Source organism: Ursus americanus, chromosome 17 (assembly GCF_024610735.1).
Source record: "Ursus americanus isolate L20-20 chromosome 17, mUrsAme1.1.p, whole genome shotgun sequence".
Lineage (NCBI taxonomy): Eukaryota > Metazoa > Chordata > Mammalia > Carnivora > Ursidae > Ursus > Ursus americanus.
This window is the reverse complement of record NC_142143.1, coordinates 5,358,389-5,380,425: the sequence shown is the minus strand read 5'-3', so window position 1 is coordinate 5,380,425 and position 22,037 is coordinate 5,358,389. Positions and strand designations below refer to the sequence as shown.

Below are 22,037 nucleotides of genomic sequence, written 5' to 3'. Positions count from 1 at the left end.
GCTCAGGGCATGATCCCAGGGTCCTGGGATCAACGCCCCCATCGTCCTCCCTGCTCCGCTGGGAGCCTACTTCTTCCTCTCCCACTCCCCCTGCTTGTGTGCCCTCTCTCGCTGGCTGTCTCTCTCTGTGTTAAATAAATAAATGAAATCTTAAAAAAAAAAAAATGATGGGATAAGTCAAAAGGACACAGGGGCTAGCCTGAAAGGCCAAATTCGGAAAACTTTGTACATATTAGACAAAAATAGGAAACAGCTCAAATGTCTATCAATGGTAGACTGAATAAATTGTGATATATTCATACAATGAAAATACTTATTACATAGCAATAAAAAAAGTGCACACGCACATTACGTATGTGTGTGTGTATGTTGGCGATGGTACGTGTTTGTTGTTTTGTTAGTTTTCTATTACTGCTGTAACAAATCACCACGAACTCAGTGACTCAAGACAAAATTTATTATCTTATAATTCTGTAGACCAAACATCTAATGAGTGTGTCACTATGCTAAAATCAAGGAGTCCACAAAGCGGCGCTTCTTTCTGGAGACTCTAGGGATGGATTCATTGTCTTGCCTTTTCTAGCCTCTAGAGGCCGCTGCACTCCTTGGCTTGTGGCCCCTTTCTCCATCTTCAAAGCCAGCAATGTCTTGCTCACACTATATTACCTTGACGTTAACTCTTCTTTTGCGTGCCTATTCCACTTTTAAGGAACCTTGTAATTACATTGGACCTACCCAACAATCCAGGATAATCTATATTAAGGTCAGCCAACTAGCAACTGTAAATCCATCTGCAACCTTAATTCCTTTTCACATGTAACATAACACATTCATAGGTTCTGAGGATTAGGGTGTGGACAAAGTGGGTGTTGGGGTTGTGTGTTATTCTGACTACTTCGGTTGTATTACTTATCAAAACTTTTCTATAGGTTCAGATTTTTTAAGAATAAAAATCTGGAGAAAAACCTTTAAAATAGAAAATCCTGAGGATTCCACCCAAAAAGCTACTAGAATTTATAAATGAGTTTCGTGAGATCACAGGATACAAGGTCAAAAATCAAAAATCAATTCTATTTCTAACAATATCAACAAACAATTGGAAATTGAAATTTTAAAAACAACATTTGCAATAGCATCGGAAAACATTAAATGGCTTAGGACTACATCTAAGAAAATATGTGCAAAATTTGCATAACAGAAGCTACAAAACATTGATGAGAGAAATTAGAGAACCTAAAGAAATGGAGACATATACTCTGTTCATGAATTGGGAGTCTCGACATTGTTAAGACGTCCATTCTCCTCAGATTTATCTATAGAGTCTGTACAGTCCCAGGCAAAATTCCAATGGGCTCTCTTGCAGAAATTAACAAGTTGGTTCTAAAATCTATATGGGAAAACAAAGAACTGAGAATACTTAAAACAATTTTGAAAATGAATAGTGAAGTTGGAAGGCTCATATCACCTGATTTCAGGACTTACTACAAAGCTATTTACCTTAAGGCTATAAATCAAAACAGCATGGGATTGGCATAAGCACAGACATACAGATAAATGGAACAGGATAGAAAGCCCAGAAATAGACACACATATAGATGATCAATTGATTTTTGACAAAGGTATCCTTAAGGAGCAGAAAACAGAAATTTCTTGGGAGCCCAAACCGTCCACCAAGGCCTGGTCTACCCCATGGGTAGTGAAGGCCCCATTTGTGGAGGTGTGTAAGAGGTGGATAGCTGTCTGTCCTGAACAGACCCCTCCTAACAAAGGTGGATGCAGAAGTTCTCTGCCCAGATCCCTAAAGCTTCTGAGGCTGAGGGAAGCCGCCACGGGTTGCTGTCCACGGTGCTGAACACACCCCGTTCACCAATCCCACTGCCCTCCTGGTCTGGGATCTGGGATTCAAATAGCCACGACTTGCCATGCCCAGGTTTTACTTGTTTCATGTTCTGTTTTGATGCATATTTTCCATTTGCATGTGTTATCCAATTTTTAAGGTTAAGTACTCCTTTATGATGGAAATGTCAAACATATACAAAATTAGAGAAAATAGTTAAGTGAACTTCTGTGAACTCATCACTTAGTGTCAACTGTTATCAATCCACGTTACATCAACTCTGTCACTCCTCCCCACCCAGATTATTTTGAAGCAAATCTCACGTATTATTTCATTCAAAAGTATTTCACTATAGATCTCTAAAAGATAAAAACTCTTCAAAACACACGTTCCCAATATATTAACACAGCTAAAAAGTAATGAATATTCCTTAACATCAACAAATACTTGGTTAGTTTACAAGATCAGATTTAGGGGTGGGATTCAAAGTTCAGAGAGGTGGAGGTATCTTCCTGTGGATGCCTAGTGTAACCAGGATTTAGTGCTGGGGTAGAGGTCATCCCACTAGCATCATGTGACCCCAGCCACAGATTAGCACATACCAGCCTGCTTGGCACAGATGACATTAAGCAAGTCTGAGGCACAGATTGCTAGCTTAGATAGGTAATCACGTTCACATAGTGGCCCCTGAGGACACCAGTGCCCAGGAACTACAGGCTCCAGCCACACTCCTGCCCAGACAGATGTCTCGATCAATATCAATTACATCAGAATCCCTGCAGAAGGCTCCTTAACCGAGCAATCTAATGTTCAGACAGAATGGAACCTGACCTGGGTTTGAATGCTAACCCCATCACTGACTGGCTGTGGGACCCGGGACATGGCACTTCACCTCTCTGAAGCTTAGATTCCTTGTGGGTTTAACTTACCATGGGCCACCTCCAACCTGCCTTTGCACCTACAGTATCCCCTCCTGGAATAACTTTCTGCCAACCCAACTTCTAGGCTTCCAAGGAAGACCTAGTTCAGAAACCCATTCCATTGTGGGAAATCCCCTCCTGGAATCATTTCTAATACAGTGGTATTAATTGTCTATGTTATAGGCTTGGAGCAGAGCTGGAGGCCCCTTAGAAATCAGCTGGTCCAACCCCTGATTTTAAAGACAGGAAATGAGGAATTGATCAAGGACAGAACTTGCCTGGCATCATAGAGCAGCTGCACAATGAAGCTGTAATGGTCTAGGGATCTCTCTGCTTTCTGGAGCACAGACTTGGGCATTTCCAGCCCTACCACTTACCAATCAGCATAACCTCTCTCCACCTCCGTTTCCTCATCCATAAAATGCGGAGTATATTACCAAACTCCCAGGGTTGCTGTGAGAATTGAAATGATGAGCTTTGTAAAGTGTAAAGTGAGTACACTTGTAAGGGTTAGATTCCCTATTATTTCCACAGAAATAGCAACAGAGGCGTGTGAACTCCTTGGGGCAGGGATCTGCTCTAGGCATCAGGATACACCCTGCAGACAATTGGTGCTCAGAAAACCAGGCTGGGGCAGGAGTTCGCAGTCAGCCTGAGAAGGAAGATTGAGAGTGGGAGCCATGGCTGTGCCAGGGCTCCAAGGCCCAAAGAGGTCCTTGGCTGGAACACTGGGAGAAAGAGGAGGGTGGTGGACCCATGACTCTAGATCTGCTGATGGGAGACCATGGCGTGGGTCCAGAGAGGGCTCTGATATCACACAGGTCCGGGCCCCATCACAGCTCCCCCTGAGCTTTCTCTGGACTGTCCCCCACCCAGGGGTGGTGTAAGGCTCAGAGGAGGCCCAGTAGTCCTCCTACTCTGGTGCCTAACACACAGCACACATGAAGCTAGTGCATTTCACTTCCTGCTTCCTCTTTTCTACCATATGATATAATCTATAAGAAGCATTTACTTTTCTCAAGTAAATATTTCATGAGGTATGTGCTGTTATCACTATCTTATGCAGGGGCAAACCTGAGGCTCTGAGAGGTGACGGAATTTCCCTAGGTTGCATTAATGCTCGGTTACAGTGATGGAACTCAGACCCAGGTCGACCTCAATTCAGAGCCCTAGATCCCTGCTCTCTTCCATACTGCCTCAGGGCTCTGTGCCGGGAGGCTATATAGGTTAACAAGCCACAAACTCTGACCTGGATCAGCCATCTGTTTGTCAGATGAACCACCTCCAGGCTTAAGGAAGAACACAGCACTGCTGGTGAAATCCACAGGCGTTGCCCAGGCAAAGCCCATTCATTGTGAGGCTACATTAATAGAGGCGGTGACCAGGAGGTGGGAGGTGAAAGGCAATTTAGGTCCAGTACCGGTCATATCGCATCAGGGGCAGCATTGGACTTCATACTCCTAGAGGGATTTGAACAACCTAGGGGTAAGGGTTGCAGTTTACTGAGCAGCAAGTCTGAGTTGGGGATGTCCCATAGAAGTAGTTCTATGGCACGCACTTTTCTCGCTGTGGAGAAGAGCTGCCTCAGGCCAGCTCACCACCTTTCTATACCTGCCAGGCAGAGGGAGCAGGCAGGGTGCATGGCCCCAGAGTGAAGAGCTGGGATCAATGGAGAAAGGCACATGCAGTGAGATTTTAAAGCCACGTGAGAAAATATCTAAGAGTTCAATAGGAGACAAAGCAGGGAAGTACTTATAAACTGTAAAGCATTGTGAGCGATACTTGTGAATAATCTCTGCAACCACAAGTTGTGAAGAGGTGACCCTGATGCATGAGCCACAAATAATAAAAACCAAAAAGAAGTGTTCAGAGCAGAATATTATCAGCAATTGAGATATTCAACCAAGTAAGCTAGAAACATCTAGCAACATGCTGCTCGGGGAAGGAGGATGACGAAGAGGAACATGGGAGTGGATGAAGATCTTTCTCCATCTAAGGCACAAAACAAAGCAATGGGGGCAAAGATGGCCCTAGGGCAAGCCCCAAAGAACCTATGAGAGAGGGGGTGATAAAGGGACATCTGTTTGCCCCTGGGAATAGAGGCCCATGTCCTTGATAGGAGACAAAGGACAGGGGAGCAAGAATATTCTCAGAGGCCTCCCGAGCCTCTAGATCCTCAACCTGGAGACTCAGGTGGTCCTCCCCTCTTCACAGGCAGGGGAAACCCCAAACCCAGCACCTGGGAACAGGGATAGGGCATCCCGGCTCTGAGAAGAGAGAACCCTTGGGGCTTGGAGATCACCTGACTCAAGGTAGGGCCGCCCCCTTCCTGCTGCAGGGGACAATATCTGTGCCTGCCCCCATCCAGGTGACAGCAAGAGGGGACAGAAGCCAACTCAGCCCCAGTGCATCCTAGATCCTGGAGATGAGTGGGGAGGTGGACCCTACTGCAAGTCTTCAGTCTCTCTGCCTCTTCTCTCCCTTTCAACGTCCCACCCCCACCCCAGGCCCTCCTAAGCTCCACTCACTCACTCTGCACTCTCCTTTTTGCTTCCCTGCTCCCAACCCTCCAATGACTGCCCAGATCCAATGTCCTGATCACCATGACAATGGCCTCTGGGACCCAGCCTCTGCCTACCCTCCGTCTGCCCCATTGCTCACAAGGCTCCGGCCACACTGGCTACTTTCTGTTTCTTAAACACATCGACTGCATCCCCATCTCAGGCCTCTGAGCACATGCTGTTCCCTCTGCTTGCAAAGCTCTTTCCCCAGCTCTTTGCCTCTCATTTGAGGCCTCATCCCCAACGTTGTCTTCTTGGAGAGACCTTCCTGGACCACTGATCCAATGTCGCTTACCCCAACCGCCATCGTGTCCATCCTCTCTTGCTCTCCTCATGGCACTGCTGTTCCTCGGATGATCTTATTTTGTTTCCAGTTGGCTGTTTAGCATCTATTCTCCCACCAACCTGCACCAGAATGTAAGTCTTATTCACTGCTGTGACCCCAGAGCCTACAACCCATTAAGCAAAAATCGAATGAATGAATGAATGAATGAATGAATGAATGAATGACTCATTATCTCTTTTGTTCAGATTTATTCCTTTGCTCCCTTTTTCTCTTGTGCATGCCTCCATTTCCCCACCCTCCCCATCCCTGCTCGGGCTGAGTGTCTCCTAAGGGCCCGGCCTCAGAGCAGAACCCAAGACAGTGTGAGTTCTGCTCTGAGGACAGGAAGGGGATCGGTTCCCAGGAGAGGCTAGAGGACGGCTGGTGTCCCAGTCTCCTCTCTCTGCCCGAGAAAGAAAGGGGGCTGGGAGCGGGGTGTGTGCAGGCACCACTACACCATAAGCCTTCCTAAGGAATAAGGGGGTGGTGCCATGGTGCTGGCAACCAGGGGCCCTTGGGCACCCCAACAGGACATGGGCGGGATTCTGAGAAAATTTTGATCCCTTCTCTCCTCCCACCCTCCCATCTCCTGCTGGGGGATCCCCCCATTGGATGGACCCAGTAGGCAGTCAGAGATCAAGGTTGCTGGAAGGAGGCAGACCATGGGGGTCACCCTGGGGTGAGTGCAGTGACAAAGGAAGTCAGAGAAAGGATCTGGGGGAGGCACACCCCAACCCGTCATTTCCATTTGCCTCCCAATCACTGACACTTTCTCTATCTTCTGTAAAGTGCTCTGCAAACACCTTGGTAAAAGCACACAAACCCTGCTTCTCAGCAGATGCTGCCCCCCGAGTCCCCCCAACATGGAAATTCAAGAACCAAGATGTGTGTCTCAGCTCCTACCTTCCTTTTTCCCTCTGATGACAGGGTGACCTGGACACAGCGACCAGGGACATACCAACAGGCTGAGCCTCTCCCAAAAGAGAAGTCCTTGGGCCCCAGGGAGCTGGCTCCGAGGAACAGGGGCTCCAGAGGGGCTGGTGGGGCCTCTTCTGGCTCCTGGGGACCACCCACCCACACAGTCAGAGACAAGAGTCTGAGGGGAAAGAGAGCTGTTCCCTCAGTCCTCCACTCAGCAGACAGTTCCACACTGGGCTCTGAGCTCCGGAAGATGAGTCAGGACTCGAGGACCAGGGGCAGATCTGGGCACAGGATGAGGGCCAAGACAAGGACCAGGGGAGGCCAGTCACTGGGCTGGCCCTGCTTTGTGCCCCTCAGGCCTGATGGGGAGGTCTGGGCTCCTTGACCAGGTCCACAAGAAGAGCTGCCCCAGGCTGGAGGGAGCTGGTGACGGGCGGGCTGCAGAGGAAGCAGAGGCCGGTGAGTGTGCACTTTTAGAGCCTGGGGATGGGCGAAGGGCAGGGTAAAGCCATGTGGGGGCAGCCCTCACATTCAGTGAGCCCTGGGTCACTCTCCTCCTGGACCCTGCCAGGAGGAAAGCCCTGAGGCCCTTACTCTGGCCACACTGAGATTGGTGGGAAGGTTCCAGGGATGGCCGTCAAGTGGGTTGGAAGGACGCCAGGGTCTCTAGCCAGTAGGGAGGGCAGGTGGAGGAGAGACAGGCAGCCCTAACCCAGACCACACACAGGACATGTAGGGACATCTGGAAGGCTGTTGGAAGGGCTGATGGGGATCTGGCCAAGCAGGGAGGTGCGCTCGTCCTCTGGGAGCTGGTCCTGCAGACTGACCAGTGTGACTAGCCAGCTCCTACAGCCAGGCCCCATGCAGGTCTGGCCCACAGCGGTGACCAAACCTATGCCAGCGACTGCACGGGGGGGGGGGGGGGCTAGAAAGAAGGGCGCGGATGGTATGGACTGCCCACCCAGGGGCCAGAAAAACAGTTGGTGCCTCGCTCCACCAGGGAAGCCACACCCGCTCCGCCCCAGGCCCTTCCGCCCGCCTCACCTGACCAGCCGGAGGAGCTGGTCCTTTGACCTGGAGTAGATCTCGAGGGCCATGCTCTGCAGCATGCCCTGCATCCACCACAAGTCGGCCGGCACATCAGGCAGCCATGCCACCAGCCTGGAGGAAGGGGCAACAAATGCTTCACTCAGCTAAGCCTGAGCATGTGGCCCAGCTGAGCCCACCTTCCCCACAGGCCCAAAGCAGAGCCAGGGGTCCCTGCCAGGGACTAAAGGAAGGGGACGAGGGGGTGAGACGTGCCCAGCAGTGTTGGCTCTGCCGCAGGGCTAGTTGTGCAAGGCACGCGGCACACGTGGGCAGCCCAAGGCCGGTGAGGGCGGGGCTCTGGGGCCAGGCTGGGATGGGGCTGCCGCCCAGCTTCCCTGCTTGTCAGCTGTGTGACCCGGGTAGGTCAGGGAACCTCTCTCAGCCTCAGCTTCCTCGCCTGCCGAAGGAGGACCATCGCCTTGCGTGCAGTTCGTAACCTCCTCCCTCTCTCTCTGTCCCTCCTTCTCCTCCCCAGACCTGCCCTCCTTACTCCACAGCCCTCCATCTACTCTCCCTTTAGCAGCCAGTGACACTCCCGAAATAGACATCTGATCACAGCTCTTTCTTGCTCAAAATCCTCCTGTGGCTCCGAACCTGGGCCCTGCGGGGAAAGCAGAGGACCAGGTCATCCAATCATGGCTGAGAGAGGGCCTGGCTGGCTGGGCATCATCTCAGATTCACTGGACACGGCAGCCGCGCCCCCCCCCCACCTGAAATGTGCTGCCTTCAGCAGAGCCTCTCAACCAGGGCCTCAAACTGGCAGACAGGCCACAGGATGTGGCATGAGAAGCAAAACACAAGCTAGCCTATCACCTCCCTTGTTCTGGACTGTCTGCCTCTATTATTACAACCTACAAGTTGAGCATGTAGGTTACAAAAAAAAATGCTAAGTCTGAGTTTCCCTGTGGTCTGGACAGGCTTGTCCATCAGTGCTCACATATGGACTTTTTTTTTTTTTAGCTGAAAAGTCTAGACTTTGTCCTTATCCTTTTTGACTTCAACCTGTGGTTTCAATCTAACAGCTCAGCATGAGGAGAATCTGAGTTAGCAGAAAGCTCTCTCCTGGCTTTGGGCCACTGGCAATTTCAGCAGCAGGGCTGATCCGGTCATTAACTCAGCATGGAGCAAAGCAGAGACCCGTGGCTCATTGTCATAGACCTTTTAGGGAATAAAGAATTTTAAAAAATACAGCTCTCGCTATGACACTTCTCTACTGAAACCCTTCGCTGCCTTCCCACCACTGTTGGGAGAAAGACCGCGCTACTCGCGTGGCTATAGAACCCTGCCCATGTTGCCCCTGCCAGCCATCGCCACCCCGCCTCGCCATGGCCCCATCGTGTACGGCACTCTACCTTCTGGCTCCAGCCATACTGGCCTCCTTTTCAGCTCTTCCGGTGAGCCTATTTCTCCTGCCTTCTGCCTCAGGACCTTTGTACATGTTGTTCCATCCCTCTGGAATGCTTTTCCCTTCCCTCTTTACCTGGTGGACTCCTACCCATTCGATTATAACTCAAGAGTTAGCTTCTTCAGTCAGCCTTCTCTGACCAGTTAGCCCCTAGGGTGAACTATCTCAGTTCACAGCCAGTGTAGACCCGTTTGAGGAATCACAGCTGGTATAGACCTCTCCTGGTATCCCTAGGCAGAGGTGTGATTGCACAGGTGAGTGTGTGATGGTTTGTGGGCTGCAAGCTCCACAAGTCCAGGGACTGGGTCTGAGTCAGTGCTGCCTCCCCACCTGAGCCACGGCTTGGCCCCAGGGTAGGCCCTCCATATAACAAACAACGCAGAGTGATTCATTAATCAGCAGTTACACTGGTTAGTGAGGGCTGAACCACAACCAGCCTGCCCTGGAAGGGCCTTGTTTTATGAAAAAGGAAACTGAGGCCCAGAGAGGTCAAGAGACCTGGCCCAGGCCACACAGCTTATCTGAACCAGACCAGCCCCCAGAGTTATTTCTCCAGAAACAGCACATTTCTTCTGAGGCTCTAAGAGGTAGAGCAAAGGGCCAGAGGTCTGAGAGACAGGGGAGGGGACAGAGCGTTGACCAGGAGGCCCCGTTTCTGATCCATCGGTCACAGCTGCTATGCCATCTCCCCACCAGTCCCATCTTGCAGAGGAGACCTCTGAGACCCCTCTGGGTTGGGCGACCAACACCAAGCAGCCCGGGGAAGCCAGCCGGGCTCCGCCCACCCAGCGTGCCGGCCGCCCTCCCGCCCTGGGCGCTGGTCTCCACCACGACCCTGAGGACAAGTCAGGTCCTTCCCAGGAGCCCTGGCTGAACCTCACCTTCTGCTCCGGAAGTAAACGTACTCGAAGGGTAGCGTGTAGGGCAGCAGCAAGTAGGTCAGGGCCCGCCCAAGCCCCGACCGGCAGAAGCGGGCCCAGGTGCTGGGGTCCCTCACACACGCTTTCTTCAGCGCTACAAGAGAAGCCATGGCATGACCACCCAGCCTTCCAGCCAGCCCCCTCACCATTACCCTTAGGGCAGGTGGCCTGAACCCCTTTCCACTTCGCACAGTCCACAAAGTATGCCCCCCCACCCCTTTCTGCAGAGAAGGAGACAGCTCTGATCAAGCCCCTAGCTTGAGCCAGCAGAGGGCTGGGCACTCAGCGTGTGCTCTCATTATTGTCCCCAAACCAGCAGGGCGTGCCCCTTTCGCAGATAAGGAGACTGAGGTTCAGAGTAGGGCAGTGACTTGCCCCAAAGACCATGCCAGGAAGCGGCAGGGTCTCCAAGATGGACCCAAGGATTCAGGCTCCCCGAGCTCTTTCCATCTCTCCCGCCCCTCTGCAAAGTCTGTTGCGGCCCCCCACCCCAGGATGGGCCAAGCGCCCTGGCCGTGGTGCCCCATCACGGAGGTGACTCTCTGGTGCCCCCATGTGGCCGCAGAGATGCCGCCTTGGCTCCAGAGCTCCAAGCTTGGTCCTCAGCGGCTCAGCACAGATCCAGGCCCATTTCCACAGACCCTGTATGGTCTCTGGCGTAGAAAGAGGCACCCTCCCCAACCGCTTCGCCACCCACACTGTCCTTGCTCTAACCTCAGCCACCATCATCTCTCCTCCCAGTCTCCCCTGCCCACCCAGCCCGTACCCCCCCCCAAGCTGGGAGGGGTAAACGAATCTACACTTCAGAGCAGCAGTGAACTCTGAAAAGGAGGGGTTGCCCGTAGTAAGCCTCCCCCAGTGGCTCCCCATCTCTCTCCTCCTGCAGCTTTCAAGGCCACCTGCCTGACCTCCCCACCTCTGCTCCCCTGCCCCTCAACCACGACACTGCCCCCACCAAACCAGGACGTTTGCTCACGCTGCACCCTCTGCCTGAACGCTCGTATTCCCCCTTTTGCCTGGCTGACTCCTCCTCTCCGGTCTCACATAGATGCTGTTCAAACCCACATCCCCGCCACCATTACACACGCCTGGACCTTTCTGCTGCTGCAGTTGTGACTTTGGGGTCACTAAGCAGGAGAGCAAACCAAATGGCTCAGAGCAGAACTCCTGCTTGGGCTCTTCATTAGCTGTGTGACTTTGGACAAGTCACTTAACCTCTCTGTGTTATGGTTTCCTCATCCATTCAATGGGGACAATCCAGTGCTATCATCAGAGTATTGGTGGGAGGATGAAATGAGTCCATCTCCACATGGAGAGTCCAGAACCTTCTGTGTATGCCTCTCTCACGTCTCAGTACTTCCTGCGCTTCCCTGGGCCGTGGGCAAAGACCTGGCTTTCTGAGGCACAGATCTGGCACACAGGGTCTCTGCCCCCTGGCCCCTGTGTGCAGGGCACGGGGTAGGTGGGCAAGTGCATGAAGGACGGGGCAGTACCAGCCTCCAGCTCTGGCGAGAGCTGCTCAAAGTCGCGCACGTCCTTGACCCGCACATTGGGCACTGCCCAGTCGAGAGACAGGCCCCCCTCCTGGCCTCTGTCATGGCCGGTGTCCTGGCTGCCATCAGCTGGGGCTGGGGGCTCCTTCGACACCAACATCCAAAGCACTGGTTCATTGGTAAGTCCTGGGTCAGTGGAGAGGAAGGATATGACAGGTCAGGGCACCCAGAACCCCCTGGTGATGGTGACGCCCCTGGCTCTCCATGCCACCTGTCCCCCTCAACCCCCAAACCCACATCTGGGGACCAGTTTGCTGAAGGATGGACCCACGGCTTCTCCCAAATGACCTCTTCCTGATCTCCCCAGCCCTTCCCTGTTCCCCATCTCTTGTGCATTTTCTAGTGGTTCATCAGAGCCCAGACCCTGAAGATGCAGTCCGAGGTTCAAACCCTGATGTCAACACCTGTTAGCCAGGTGGCCTAACTGCTCCGTGCCTCGGTTTTCCACTTCGAGAAAGGAGAAAATGAAAATCTGCTTCATGCGGTTGTTCTAAGAATTAAACCAGACAAACACCGAACTCTCAAGCCCAGATCTGGGATCGTATTAAGTGCTCAGCAAATTCTTTCTGCTGCTGTGTGTTGGGGCTGTAGTGTATGGGGGGTAAATGATATGGGTTCTGGAGCCAGACAGCCTGGGTTCAAATCTCAGCTCTACCATATCAAAGAGCATGGCCCTGTGGGAAGACATTCAAACTCTCCAGCTGAGAAGACCTCTGTGACCCACCCAGTCCCCTAACGAACACACACACACACACACACACACACACACACACACACACACACACTCCTGAGGCCATACTGAGTTACGTATCCAGAAGGTGTTAGCCTCTGTTCCTTTGTTCTCCCTTATCTTCCCTCTGCTTGGAATACCCTCTTCCTTTCTGTCTTCAGCCTTCCCATAGTCTTCATAACTAGTCGAAGGCCAGCTTATCTGTTGCCGCCTCCAGGAAGCCCTCCTTGCCCACCCGCCAGGCTGGGTCAGCTGCCCCCTCTGGGCTCCCGTAGGCCTGAACGTCCCTCCATCTCCATGGGGAGAGGTCTCTGTCTTGGTCTGTCTCCCCGCACCAGACTAAGAGCAGCTCAAGAGCCGGACACACACGTGAGCCTCCCTGGGTCCCCAGCCTCCAGCCGAGGCCGAGCAGAGAGCAGAGGCTGAGGGAGAGAATGAGTGAGCTGAGGGCCCTAAACGTGCAAACACCTGGAAACCAGGATCTACTTGGTGCTCAGGCGAAGCGGTATGCCCAGCTCCTAGGGGGGCTGCCACCTACCACGTCTCTCCAGGAACCTGAGGGCATCCAGGTAGCCTTGTCTGCAGTGGTCTGCTACTACCTGCCAACACACAGGTCAGAGTAGGATGGGGACGGCCTGGCCCTGCCCTTTGAGCTGTGGTCACAGGCCAGAAACTTGTCTTCCACTGGAAGCAGTCCACACCCAGCCTGCGCTCCCCAAGAGCCCCTCGGCAGGGCTCGAGGACCCCAGTGCTGGGCGGGGAGAGCCATGGGACTGCAGGCGGGACGAGCTGCTCCATCTGCTTCCCTCCCCACAGCCCTATTTCACCTCCCTCCTCTAAGACTCCTTGGCAGGCCTCTTGCTCCAAACTCTCCGCTCTCTGGTCTCAGTTCTCTCCTCTGGAAAATGGGATAACTAGGCCTGGCCCAGGACACCCAGGACACTACCTGGTTCCCTGTGGGTCAATGCATGGTGGTTGCCTTTGCCCTTTGATGTTTATTTCCAGAACCAGCCTGAGATAGCAGAGGAAACCGGGGGCCCACACCCGCCTGTCTCAATAAGAGCTCCCCCAATGGGGAAGAGGCACCTGCAGGTCCAGGAGAGAACTCTGCCTTCCCTCCCGGTGTGGCCTCAGGATGGCCACACCACCTTTCTGAGAGCCTCGGCTTCCTTGTCTCCAGATGCGGTTGAGATTTTTCATCCACCACACAGGTATAGGGAAGATCAGACTAAATGAACATGATCTTGTTTCATAAATTATAAAACGCTACAAAACCGAGGTGCCTAGCTGGCTCGGTTGGTAGAGCATGGGACTCTTGATCTCGGGGTCATGAGTTTGAGCCCCATGTGTGGTGTAGAGTTTACTTAAAGTAAAACAAAACAAAACACTACAGAGCCACCCAATGAATGAAAGAATAGGGAAGGGCCAGGATACAGCTGGGGTAAAGGAGCAGGTTATGGTGATACACTGTTTGTGGTCAAATACCCATTTTCCAGAAATACCAAGGGAATAAAACAAGAAATCTAGGTCTATGGTCCCTTTTTGTCTGTGCTCACACGTCACCTCCATGGGGATGGTAAATTTGGTCACAGTCTAGGGCAGTGGTTAAGAGCATGGGTCTAGGCTAGGGGAGGATTTGAAGTCTGGCTTTGCTGCTTCCAGGCTGTGTGACTTTGAACAAGTTGCTTAACCTCTCTGAGCCTCGGTGTCCTCCCCTGAGAAACAGAGATGGTAGTAGTACCTTCTCACAGAGCCGGACCCAGAGGAATACGAGGGTGAGGCCTGGCTCATACCCCAGCTCAGCGGAGCTGGTGTTCACGTGCCTTGATATGGGGCCAGTCCTAACTCAACATTCATCCAGGCGGGGGAAGAATAGTAAGGACACAACTTGAGCCCCATGCTGTGGGTTCAAGAACTTGGCTGTAAGACTCAGAACACGGATCCTCACTGCCTGAGGTGGGGAGGGGAGGGTGTGGGGACATAGTCTGACTCACAGGACCCTGGATCATGGCCAAGCCTCTGACACCATCAAGGTGGGCACGGGGGCCAGACCTACCTCAGGGCTGGGGGGTATGAGGGAGATGAAGCCCAGGAAGAAGTTCTTCATGGAGATCTGGAAACTGGCATTGAAGGCATTCAGCTCATGCATGCTGGCCGAGGTGCTCTGGGGGCAGATGTCCACTGTCCCGTGGAAAGGGGACACGGTGATGATGGAGGGGCAGTCCGCAAAGGGCAGGTTGTTGCTCAGAGCCCCGTCGATGTAACGCTGCAATTCAGGTAGACCGCCTGCTCAGGGTGTCTATCCTCGGCCCAGCTGCCGCCGAGCCACCAGCCAGAAGGGACTACAGCCGGTGACCTCTAGCTGCCCCCCAGCCACTGGGTCCATCTAGTCCAGGATGCTCTGAGCACCACCCCCAGGAGCAGAGGGGGCCCTGGCATGTGGTAGGTGCAAGGGGACCCAGGTTCCCTCCACCCACACGCCTTACACGGGGCCCCCAGAGCACGGGGCAGGGACTTGGTCATCAAGCCCCCAAAGTACACTTACCTCCCCTCTGAATTCAGGGGGAATTGTCCCACAGTAGAAAGGAAAGTATAGGCTGCAGACCAGAGCCTGGGAAAACAAGTCAGCAGAAACACCATTGTTCGTGCTCCTGGCGTGCAGAACCCACTCTGGGCATGGTGTCTAACCCCAGGGCCACCTGCGAAGTTGGTTGGCATTGGTCTTGTGTTCAGGGTTGGGAAACGAGGTCCAGCCTAATTCTCAAGGTTAAGAACTATTTGAATGCAGGCCCATCCTGACACCCGCCCTCCTCTTCCTGCTGATGGGTCCTTGCTCACTAGAGACTGCTGCTGGGATTTTCCCCCCCAAGGACAAACAGAGGCACCAAATACCATTTCCCCTTCACTCAGCAGGCAGGAATTCTTCACCAACAATCTAGGTATGTCTCCCAAAGTGTGTTCTCTGGACACTGATCCAACCAGACGCATCTCAAACAAGAAACCCTGACTTCTGGGCACCTGGGTGGCTCAGTCGGTGAAGCGTCTGCCTTCGGCTCAGGGCGTGATCCTGGCGTTCTGCGATTGAGTCCCACGTTAGGCTCCCTGCTCAGGGGGGAGCCTGCTTCTCCCTCTGCCCTTCCCCCCCACTCGTGCTCTCTCTCACAAAAATAAATAAATAAGATCTTAAAAAAAAAAAAAAAAGAAACCCTGATTGCTTTATCCACTTGGAAAACACTGTCCACTCTTCCCAGTAGAGGCTCTGACAGTGAAAAAGATGCTTAACATATTGACATCTGGGGCTCGAGAGTTCTGTCTTGGGAGTGGGGGATGGAGTGGGAGGCTGCTGTCCTGTACATGGTGGGATCCTTAGCAGCCTCCTTGGCCTCTACCCACTAGGGGTCAGTCCTTTGTGTGCACACACACATGCACACGCACATACACGCACACACACCCAGACACTCAGAATGGTGACGGCCAAAAATGCCTCCAATGTTGCCAAATGTCCGCAGGGGCAGAAATCACCCCTGGTTGAGAACCATTGACCTAGGGCTTACCAAACTCATGGAGCATAGAACTTTGTCTTGTGGTCTACTTGGCAATATCACTCCAACCCTCTCTGGGGCTGCAGAGCTCATCTTGCCTCTAACCAGCTGGAGATGCAAGCAGGAGCCTCATTCCCACAGATTAATAATAACAGTCACAGCGGCTAATGTTTACGAGAACCTATTAGGTGCCAGGCCCCGTGCTATGCACCATACAGGCAAAGATGCTGGGATCACCTGGAGGGTCCCAACCGGCTTCCTCAAGAGCCCATGGACATCAGCTCGCAGCAAGGGACCGGCCCCCGTCCGGCACACACTAAGAATCCTGGTCATCACAGACCTAGAAACAGTCCCCGTGTTGGGTGCTGGGGCCAGCAAGATGAAGCGGATTCTGCATCAGGGACCCCAGTCTGGGTGGAAGGTGCAGACCCTGATAAGAACGGGGAGCAGAGCTCCAGGCCTCCCTCCCTGTCTCCTTACCTGCCTGAGTCCTCCCAGGGAGGACTTGGCCCACCTGACCATTCCCACAGCTGTCACTGGCCTCCCGCCCTGACCTTGTGGCTCTCTGTCACAACCTCCTGTTTTATAACAATACTGGATTGTTTCCTAATCCACTGCAGGCAGGCACCCTTCTAAAAAGCCGCCCCTTGAGGGGCCCTGAGTCCAGAAGCCAGACTTTGCACCCCCCCCCCACAGCCATTCCCTTCTGTGTCCAGCCGAGGGGCCTTCCCAAAGCAAACTGGGAGTCTCCGTACTCCCCTTGTGGCCCCTCTCTGTACCTCGACTCTCTCATTTGTAAACAAACCCAAGCCTCAAGTGACATCCCCCACCCCACTCCCCAAAAGAAGTGTCTGCCTCTGGGAAGCCCCTGGAAGTCACTGTGGAGATGGAGCCCACTCACCTGCCTCCAGGCCCTGGGTCCCACCACATGCTCACCTGGATGACTTCCTCGCGGGTTGCGAAGCTGGTGACGATGATGTTGCGGCCATCGGGCCAGTGGGTCAGCGAGATGCCCAGCCGCTGGGAGGCCAGGATGTGAATGTTGGAGGGCAGGCCGTCCTGCAGCTGCTGCCTGATGTGTTCAATGGGCGCGAAGGCGGGGTGGAAGATGCCCAGACTTAGCTGCTCCACGTGCTTGACCATGCCCAGGAGATGGGAGCAGCAGAAGTCTGCACACCGCAGAGGAGAGGGCCTCAGTCACCCAGGGGCCTGCCCACAGCCGTCGCAAAGACCTGACCTCCCTCTTGGGGAACCATGGGAGTGGAGAGTCTTCCCCTCTCCAGCTCAGAACAGCTGTGCCCAGCCCTACGTTCAAATGCTCTGTCCACCGTTTGATCTTGGGAACAGCCCCCCAGCTCTGATCAGTCCTCTGCGAAACGAGGGTAACCATACCCCAAGTCCTCAGGGCTCTTATGAGGGTCCTATGGGATCATGCTGGATGTAAAGGGAGCAGGGCAGAGCGCCAGGCACGGGACCCTGAAACGCCCCTCTCCGCGCCCCGCCTCCCGCGTGGAGCCCGCGTCCCCTCGCGCCCCCCAGCCCGCGCCGTCCCCCACGCACCGACGGACTTGCCCGCGATGATGGAGACGGCGTTGAGCGCCCCGGACGAGGAGCCGTAGAAACGGCGGGCTCCCTGGAGCAGGTGTGGGGCGCGCTCGCTGAGGCAGCGGGTCACGCCCACATGGTAGAGCCCCAGGAAGCCGGCGCCCGAGAAGGACAGGCTCCAGCTGCCCTCGTCCTCGTAGCAGCGCATGGCGGTGGGGCCGGCCGGGCAGTGGGCGCTGGAGTCCGGAGCTGGCAAAGCGGCCCAGATGAAAGGCTCGGATGGAGCCCGGCGCCGCCCACCCCCGCCCCCGGTGCCCTGGGACTGCGTCACCCGCTGCCCCAGCCAATGAGTTCTCCGGGCCGCGACGCCCCGCCCCCCAGGTGTGCCGCAGCCTGGCCGCAGAGGTGCCAGCTCGCTGGGGGTGCCCTGGCGTCGTCCCCGCACGCCTGCTGGCTGGGGGGTGGATCACGGGCCCTGACTGCGGGGTGACCGGCCCCGGGGGAGTGGCGCCCGCTCTCCGCCTGATCTCTGGTGGCGGAAGCATTATTCCCGCCCTCGGTTTACAGATGGGGCAAGAGAGGGCCGTGAGGGAAAGTGCTAGCCGGGAAGTGGCAGAGCTGGACCCACGACACCTGGCCTTTGGGGTCAAGCCGGACTTCATTCGGCGGAAGCATTATTCCCGCCCTCGGTTTACAGATGGGGCAAGGGAGGGCCGTGAAGGAAAGTGCTAGCCGGGAAGTGGCAGAGCTGGACCCACGACACCTGGCCTTTGGGGTCAAGCCGGACTTCATTCGGCAGCTGTGCTGGTCCAGGTACCAAGGACAGCCAGAGTCAGCCGCCACGAGCTGTGTGGCTTTGCCCGAACTCCTCACTCTCTCTGGGCTGCAGTTTTCCGCATACTCCGAGGCCCTTGGATGCGAAGACCTATAGAGCCTTTCCTGCTCTGAGGGGGCTCCTCTGGCGCAGACGCACCATCGACTGGCCAGTCCTGGGGGGTGGGGTGACAGCCGGGACAGCAGGCACAGGCAGTGTGCTAAGTGCCTTTGCAGTCACCCTCACAACGCTGTGTGGGTCAGGACCGCTGTGCCTGTGTTCATTTGGGGACACTGAGCCCTGGAGAGGCTATGGCACCGGTACTGCGGGGAAAGGCCTCCAAGGAAACTTGCCCACACCCTGAAAACTGGGGCCGTGGTTCTGGAAGTCAAGCAGGCAACTAAGTGCCCCCAAACAAATTATCTGAGGCGCCCACAAGGGTGTTGCAGAGGAGGGGGGAGAAAGGTTGCCTGTGGCTATTGATCATAGGTGACTCTCCCCACCACGACCCCCTCCCCGGGGAATGGATGAATAACCACAATTTGCCCTTCCCGAAAGGTCATAGAGCCTCCGATGTGATGAGCAGAAGAAGAATGAGGTTTATTTTCTGGCGCCATTTTGCAAACATTTAAAAACACTCCCAACACATTGTTATGTATTTTAAAAACAATACATTACCAGCCTGTGAGATGGATTGGTAGGTCACATCTCATATGTATATTAGAGGGTGTGCCATGGGGAGTGGAAGGCATGGGAAATGGGGGGGGAGTCATTCAGTCTTACACGCAGGCTCAGTCTCTCCCTGCACCACTCCCAGACTGAGTAAGGGGCAGACCAGTGGACTAGAGCCTCCTAGACTCACGTCACTCTGCTCTAGCCTGCAGAGTGCCCAGAAGCCTTTTTCCTAGGAGGTGGGAGCTGGGAAGTCAGGAGAGGCTTTATAGGCAGACCCGTGAAGGCTGACAACCTTCCCTTGAAAGCATTTCCCTACCTGACACTGGCTAAGCGCTGTCTCATTTTATCCTCACAACAGCCCTGTGAGATAGACTGTACTACCAACCCCATTTTGCAGATGAAGAAACAGACATAAACCGGGAACCCAAGAAAGCCCAGCCAGGAGGGGCTGTGCTGGGACTCCATGAGCCTCCTTGTCACCTTTACAGGAAGGAAAGGTGGGAGCAGGAACTGGAGGTGGGGGTGCCCAAGCTTCAGGCTGGAGGAGTCCACAGGGACTGGGCTGGTGGGCATGAGGTTTCATGACTCGGGGATTGGTGGTCTCTCTGCAGGGATCAGGGCAGGACAGTGCTCCTGGGAGAATCCCTCAAGACTGACCCTGGAAACTTTTCTTCTGCCAAAAAGCAAGCAAGTGTTTAAAAATTAATGAGGACTTGTCCAAAAGACACAGAAGCCAGCTTGGATAATGCAGATTAAGGAACATAGCACTAAATAATCTGCCCGTACTCTTAAAAAAAAAAAAAGATTAAGATCATGAAAGATAAAGAAATGCCACCAACCGAAGAAAGCCAAAGAAATGAGACAACTGAGTGCAATGCGTGCCCCCAGATTTGACCCTGACCTGGAGGCAGAAAGAGCCACGAAGGACATGTTTGGGACAGTTGACAACATTTCATGTGAACTGTGAATTAAATCATACTGCTGCTTTGATGTCACATTTACCAATTTTAAACGTCATACTGCGGATCCACAGAAAAAGTCCTGTTTTTAGAGAGTGCACTGAGATAGTTAGGGGCAGAGAGCCATGGTGTCTGCACCTAATTTCTAACGGTTCAGAAAAATACCTCTACCTCTCCGTACCCGCGTCTACTTCTCCATCTGCATCTATATATGGAGAAAGCAAATGTGACAAGCGTTACTGATCCGAGACTCTGAGTAAAGGGGGCACGAGAGTTCTTTCCTCGCACAAGGCGTGCAACCTCCTTGAAAACGTGAGAGCGTATCAAAATAGAAAGGAAAAAGACAGCAAACAGTGAATTCCTTCTGGTCTGGCTTGTGGGGATCTAGAGGCGGTCCACGCCTGCCATCGTAGGTGGCGAGTCCTGTCCAGCGCCAGTGTTGTGGTGGAAGCTTTGGATCTGACACGTATCAGGGATCCAGGGAGGGTGCAGTGGTGCCTCCACGAAAAGCCGGTCAGAGAATCTGACCTATGGCCACATCTCCTCTTCCACGGTTCTGCAGAGACAGGTGGTTATGGAAGCAGTAAATGTCCCCGGAGGAAAAAGGAACGTTAAGAGTGAAGGTGAGGAGACCCCTCCAGTCACTCCCTAGTTGAGCAAGAAAAAAGAAGAAGGACGAGGAGGCCAGAGCTGTGAGATGGGTACAGGGACACCAACAAAAAGAAGACAGAATTGAGGAAGGGGTTTCAGAGCCACAAAGGCCACCTTAAGCACTGTTCTCTTCTTTTTGAAAGAATGGAGCATAGGTCCCAGAAAGGGGGGAAAGTTCCAGAACATTGTGCTGCTACCAACACTTGGGCAATGCTCCCACCTTGTCCTATTTTAAGAACGGGGTGATGAGCTCGGCCTCTTGTGAAGCTCCCCTTGACCACTGGGGGCTTCCCCACGCCCCGCAGGTCTCCAGGCCCCCTCTCTCTGGAGAACTGAGAGCCGGGCACCACATCTGGCCTGCACATCTGCCAGCACTAGGCACTCGGTCTAGGACGAGTGGCGGAGTCTGCCACGGGTGGGGGGCTGCTCAGGGGCCACGGAACATGGTCCTATGGATCGCATCGCCAGCACGGTCCCACCGCACATCCAGCAGTCTGTAACAATGACATGATGGTCACTGAGAGCAATGGCGCCCTCAGGTTCCCACAGTTGTGTGAACGTTGCGACAACCGGAAATCCTGCATGAGCAACTGTGCAAAGCCACGTGGAGTCTGTCTGGCCGTCCAGAGAGAGAATGAGAACATAACACCAGAGACTGTTTGCCATGACCCCGAGGACCCTGACTGTGGGGTCCTCCGTAGAACACACATCAGGCTGAGGCTCTGTCCGCGGAGAAATAGACGTTTCTTGGGCAAAACCTGGCTCATTTTAATGTTGGCGGCCATCCTGAAGCCACCGCAGAAAAAGTAGCGAGAATCTACCTCCCAGGAAGGAACGTGAAGGACGATGAGCACGATGGAAGGAATGCCTAACGCAGCAGAAACCGAGTCGGGTTTCGATTGCCCAGAATGAGCAGATACATGAAATGGAACGGATACACATAAAGTCGGGCACGTGGGTTCACACCGTCGATTGCAGAAGAGCAACTTACCAGAAAGCTGGCGTGGCATCTGTTCATGGGGCAAAGACACGGGGGTTTACAGCTGAGTCAAGGTCATTCTGAATTCAGGGAGATCTGGCTGAGAGTATGAAACAAAACAACGGAGCCAACCAAGCAAGCGGCAGTAGTCTCCAGCCGCACTCCGTGGAAAGGGCAGTGACAGTCCCAGGGTGACCTCTGGTACACAAGTGATATTTGAGTATTGCAGCTGGGTCTAGCGAGGCATGGAGAATCTGGAATCGCAAGCTTGATTTCAGAGAACACATTGCTTTACCCTAGAAAGAGGACCCGGCACCTACTGGGTGCCTAGCTGGGTGCTGGGCAGGCAGACCTTAGAGTCCGAGACATATGCCTTTTCAAGAGCAAGTGAAGGGAACAGATGTTCAACCTGAGATGATTTAGGGAAATGGGTTATATGCCCACCAGGAGTGTAAGAGCTCTCTTATCCATCCCATGGAAGAAGGAAGCATTTTGTTGTCTTTTGCTTTAGAGAACAGCATGAAAACCAGTAAGACAAACAGGAAGGCCACGTTGGACTTCACATTAAGGATACATTTTGAGGGGCGCCTGGGTGGCTCAGTTGGTGAAGC

The 22,037-nt window shown here is 53.7% G+C and overlaps 1 protein-coding gene across 1 annotated transcript; it reads right to left on the bottom strand.

Moving 5' to 3' along the window:
* Window positions 1-6,917: 6,917 nt before the first annotated feature.
* Window positions 6,918-17,556, bottom strand: PNPLA5 (patatin like domain 5, triacylglycerol lipase). The gene is made up of 9 exons (XM_045779502.1): window positions 17,364-17,556; window positions 16,740-16,972; window positions 14,807-14,872; window positions 14,318-14,527; window positions 12,800-12,860; window positions 11,472-11,657; window positions 9,940-10,072; window positions 7,609-7,725; window positions 6,918-7,002 (listed from the first exon to the last, which is right to left on the bottom strand). Exons 1-9 carry the CDS (start codon window positions 17,554-17,556, stop codon window positions 6,918-6,920), a joined length of 1,284 nt encoding a protein of 427 aa, XP_045635458.1.
* Window positions 17,557-22,037: the final 4,481 nt, after the last annotated feature.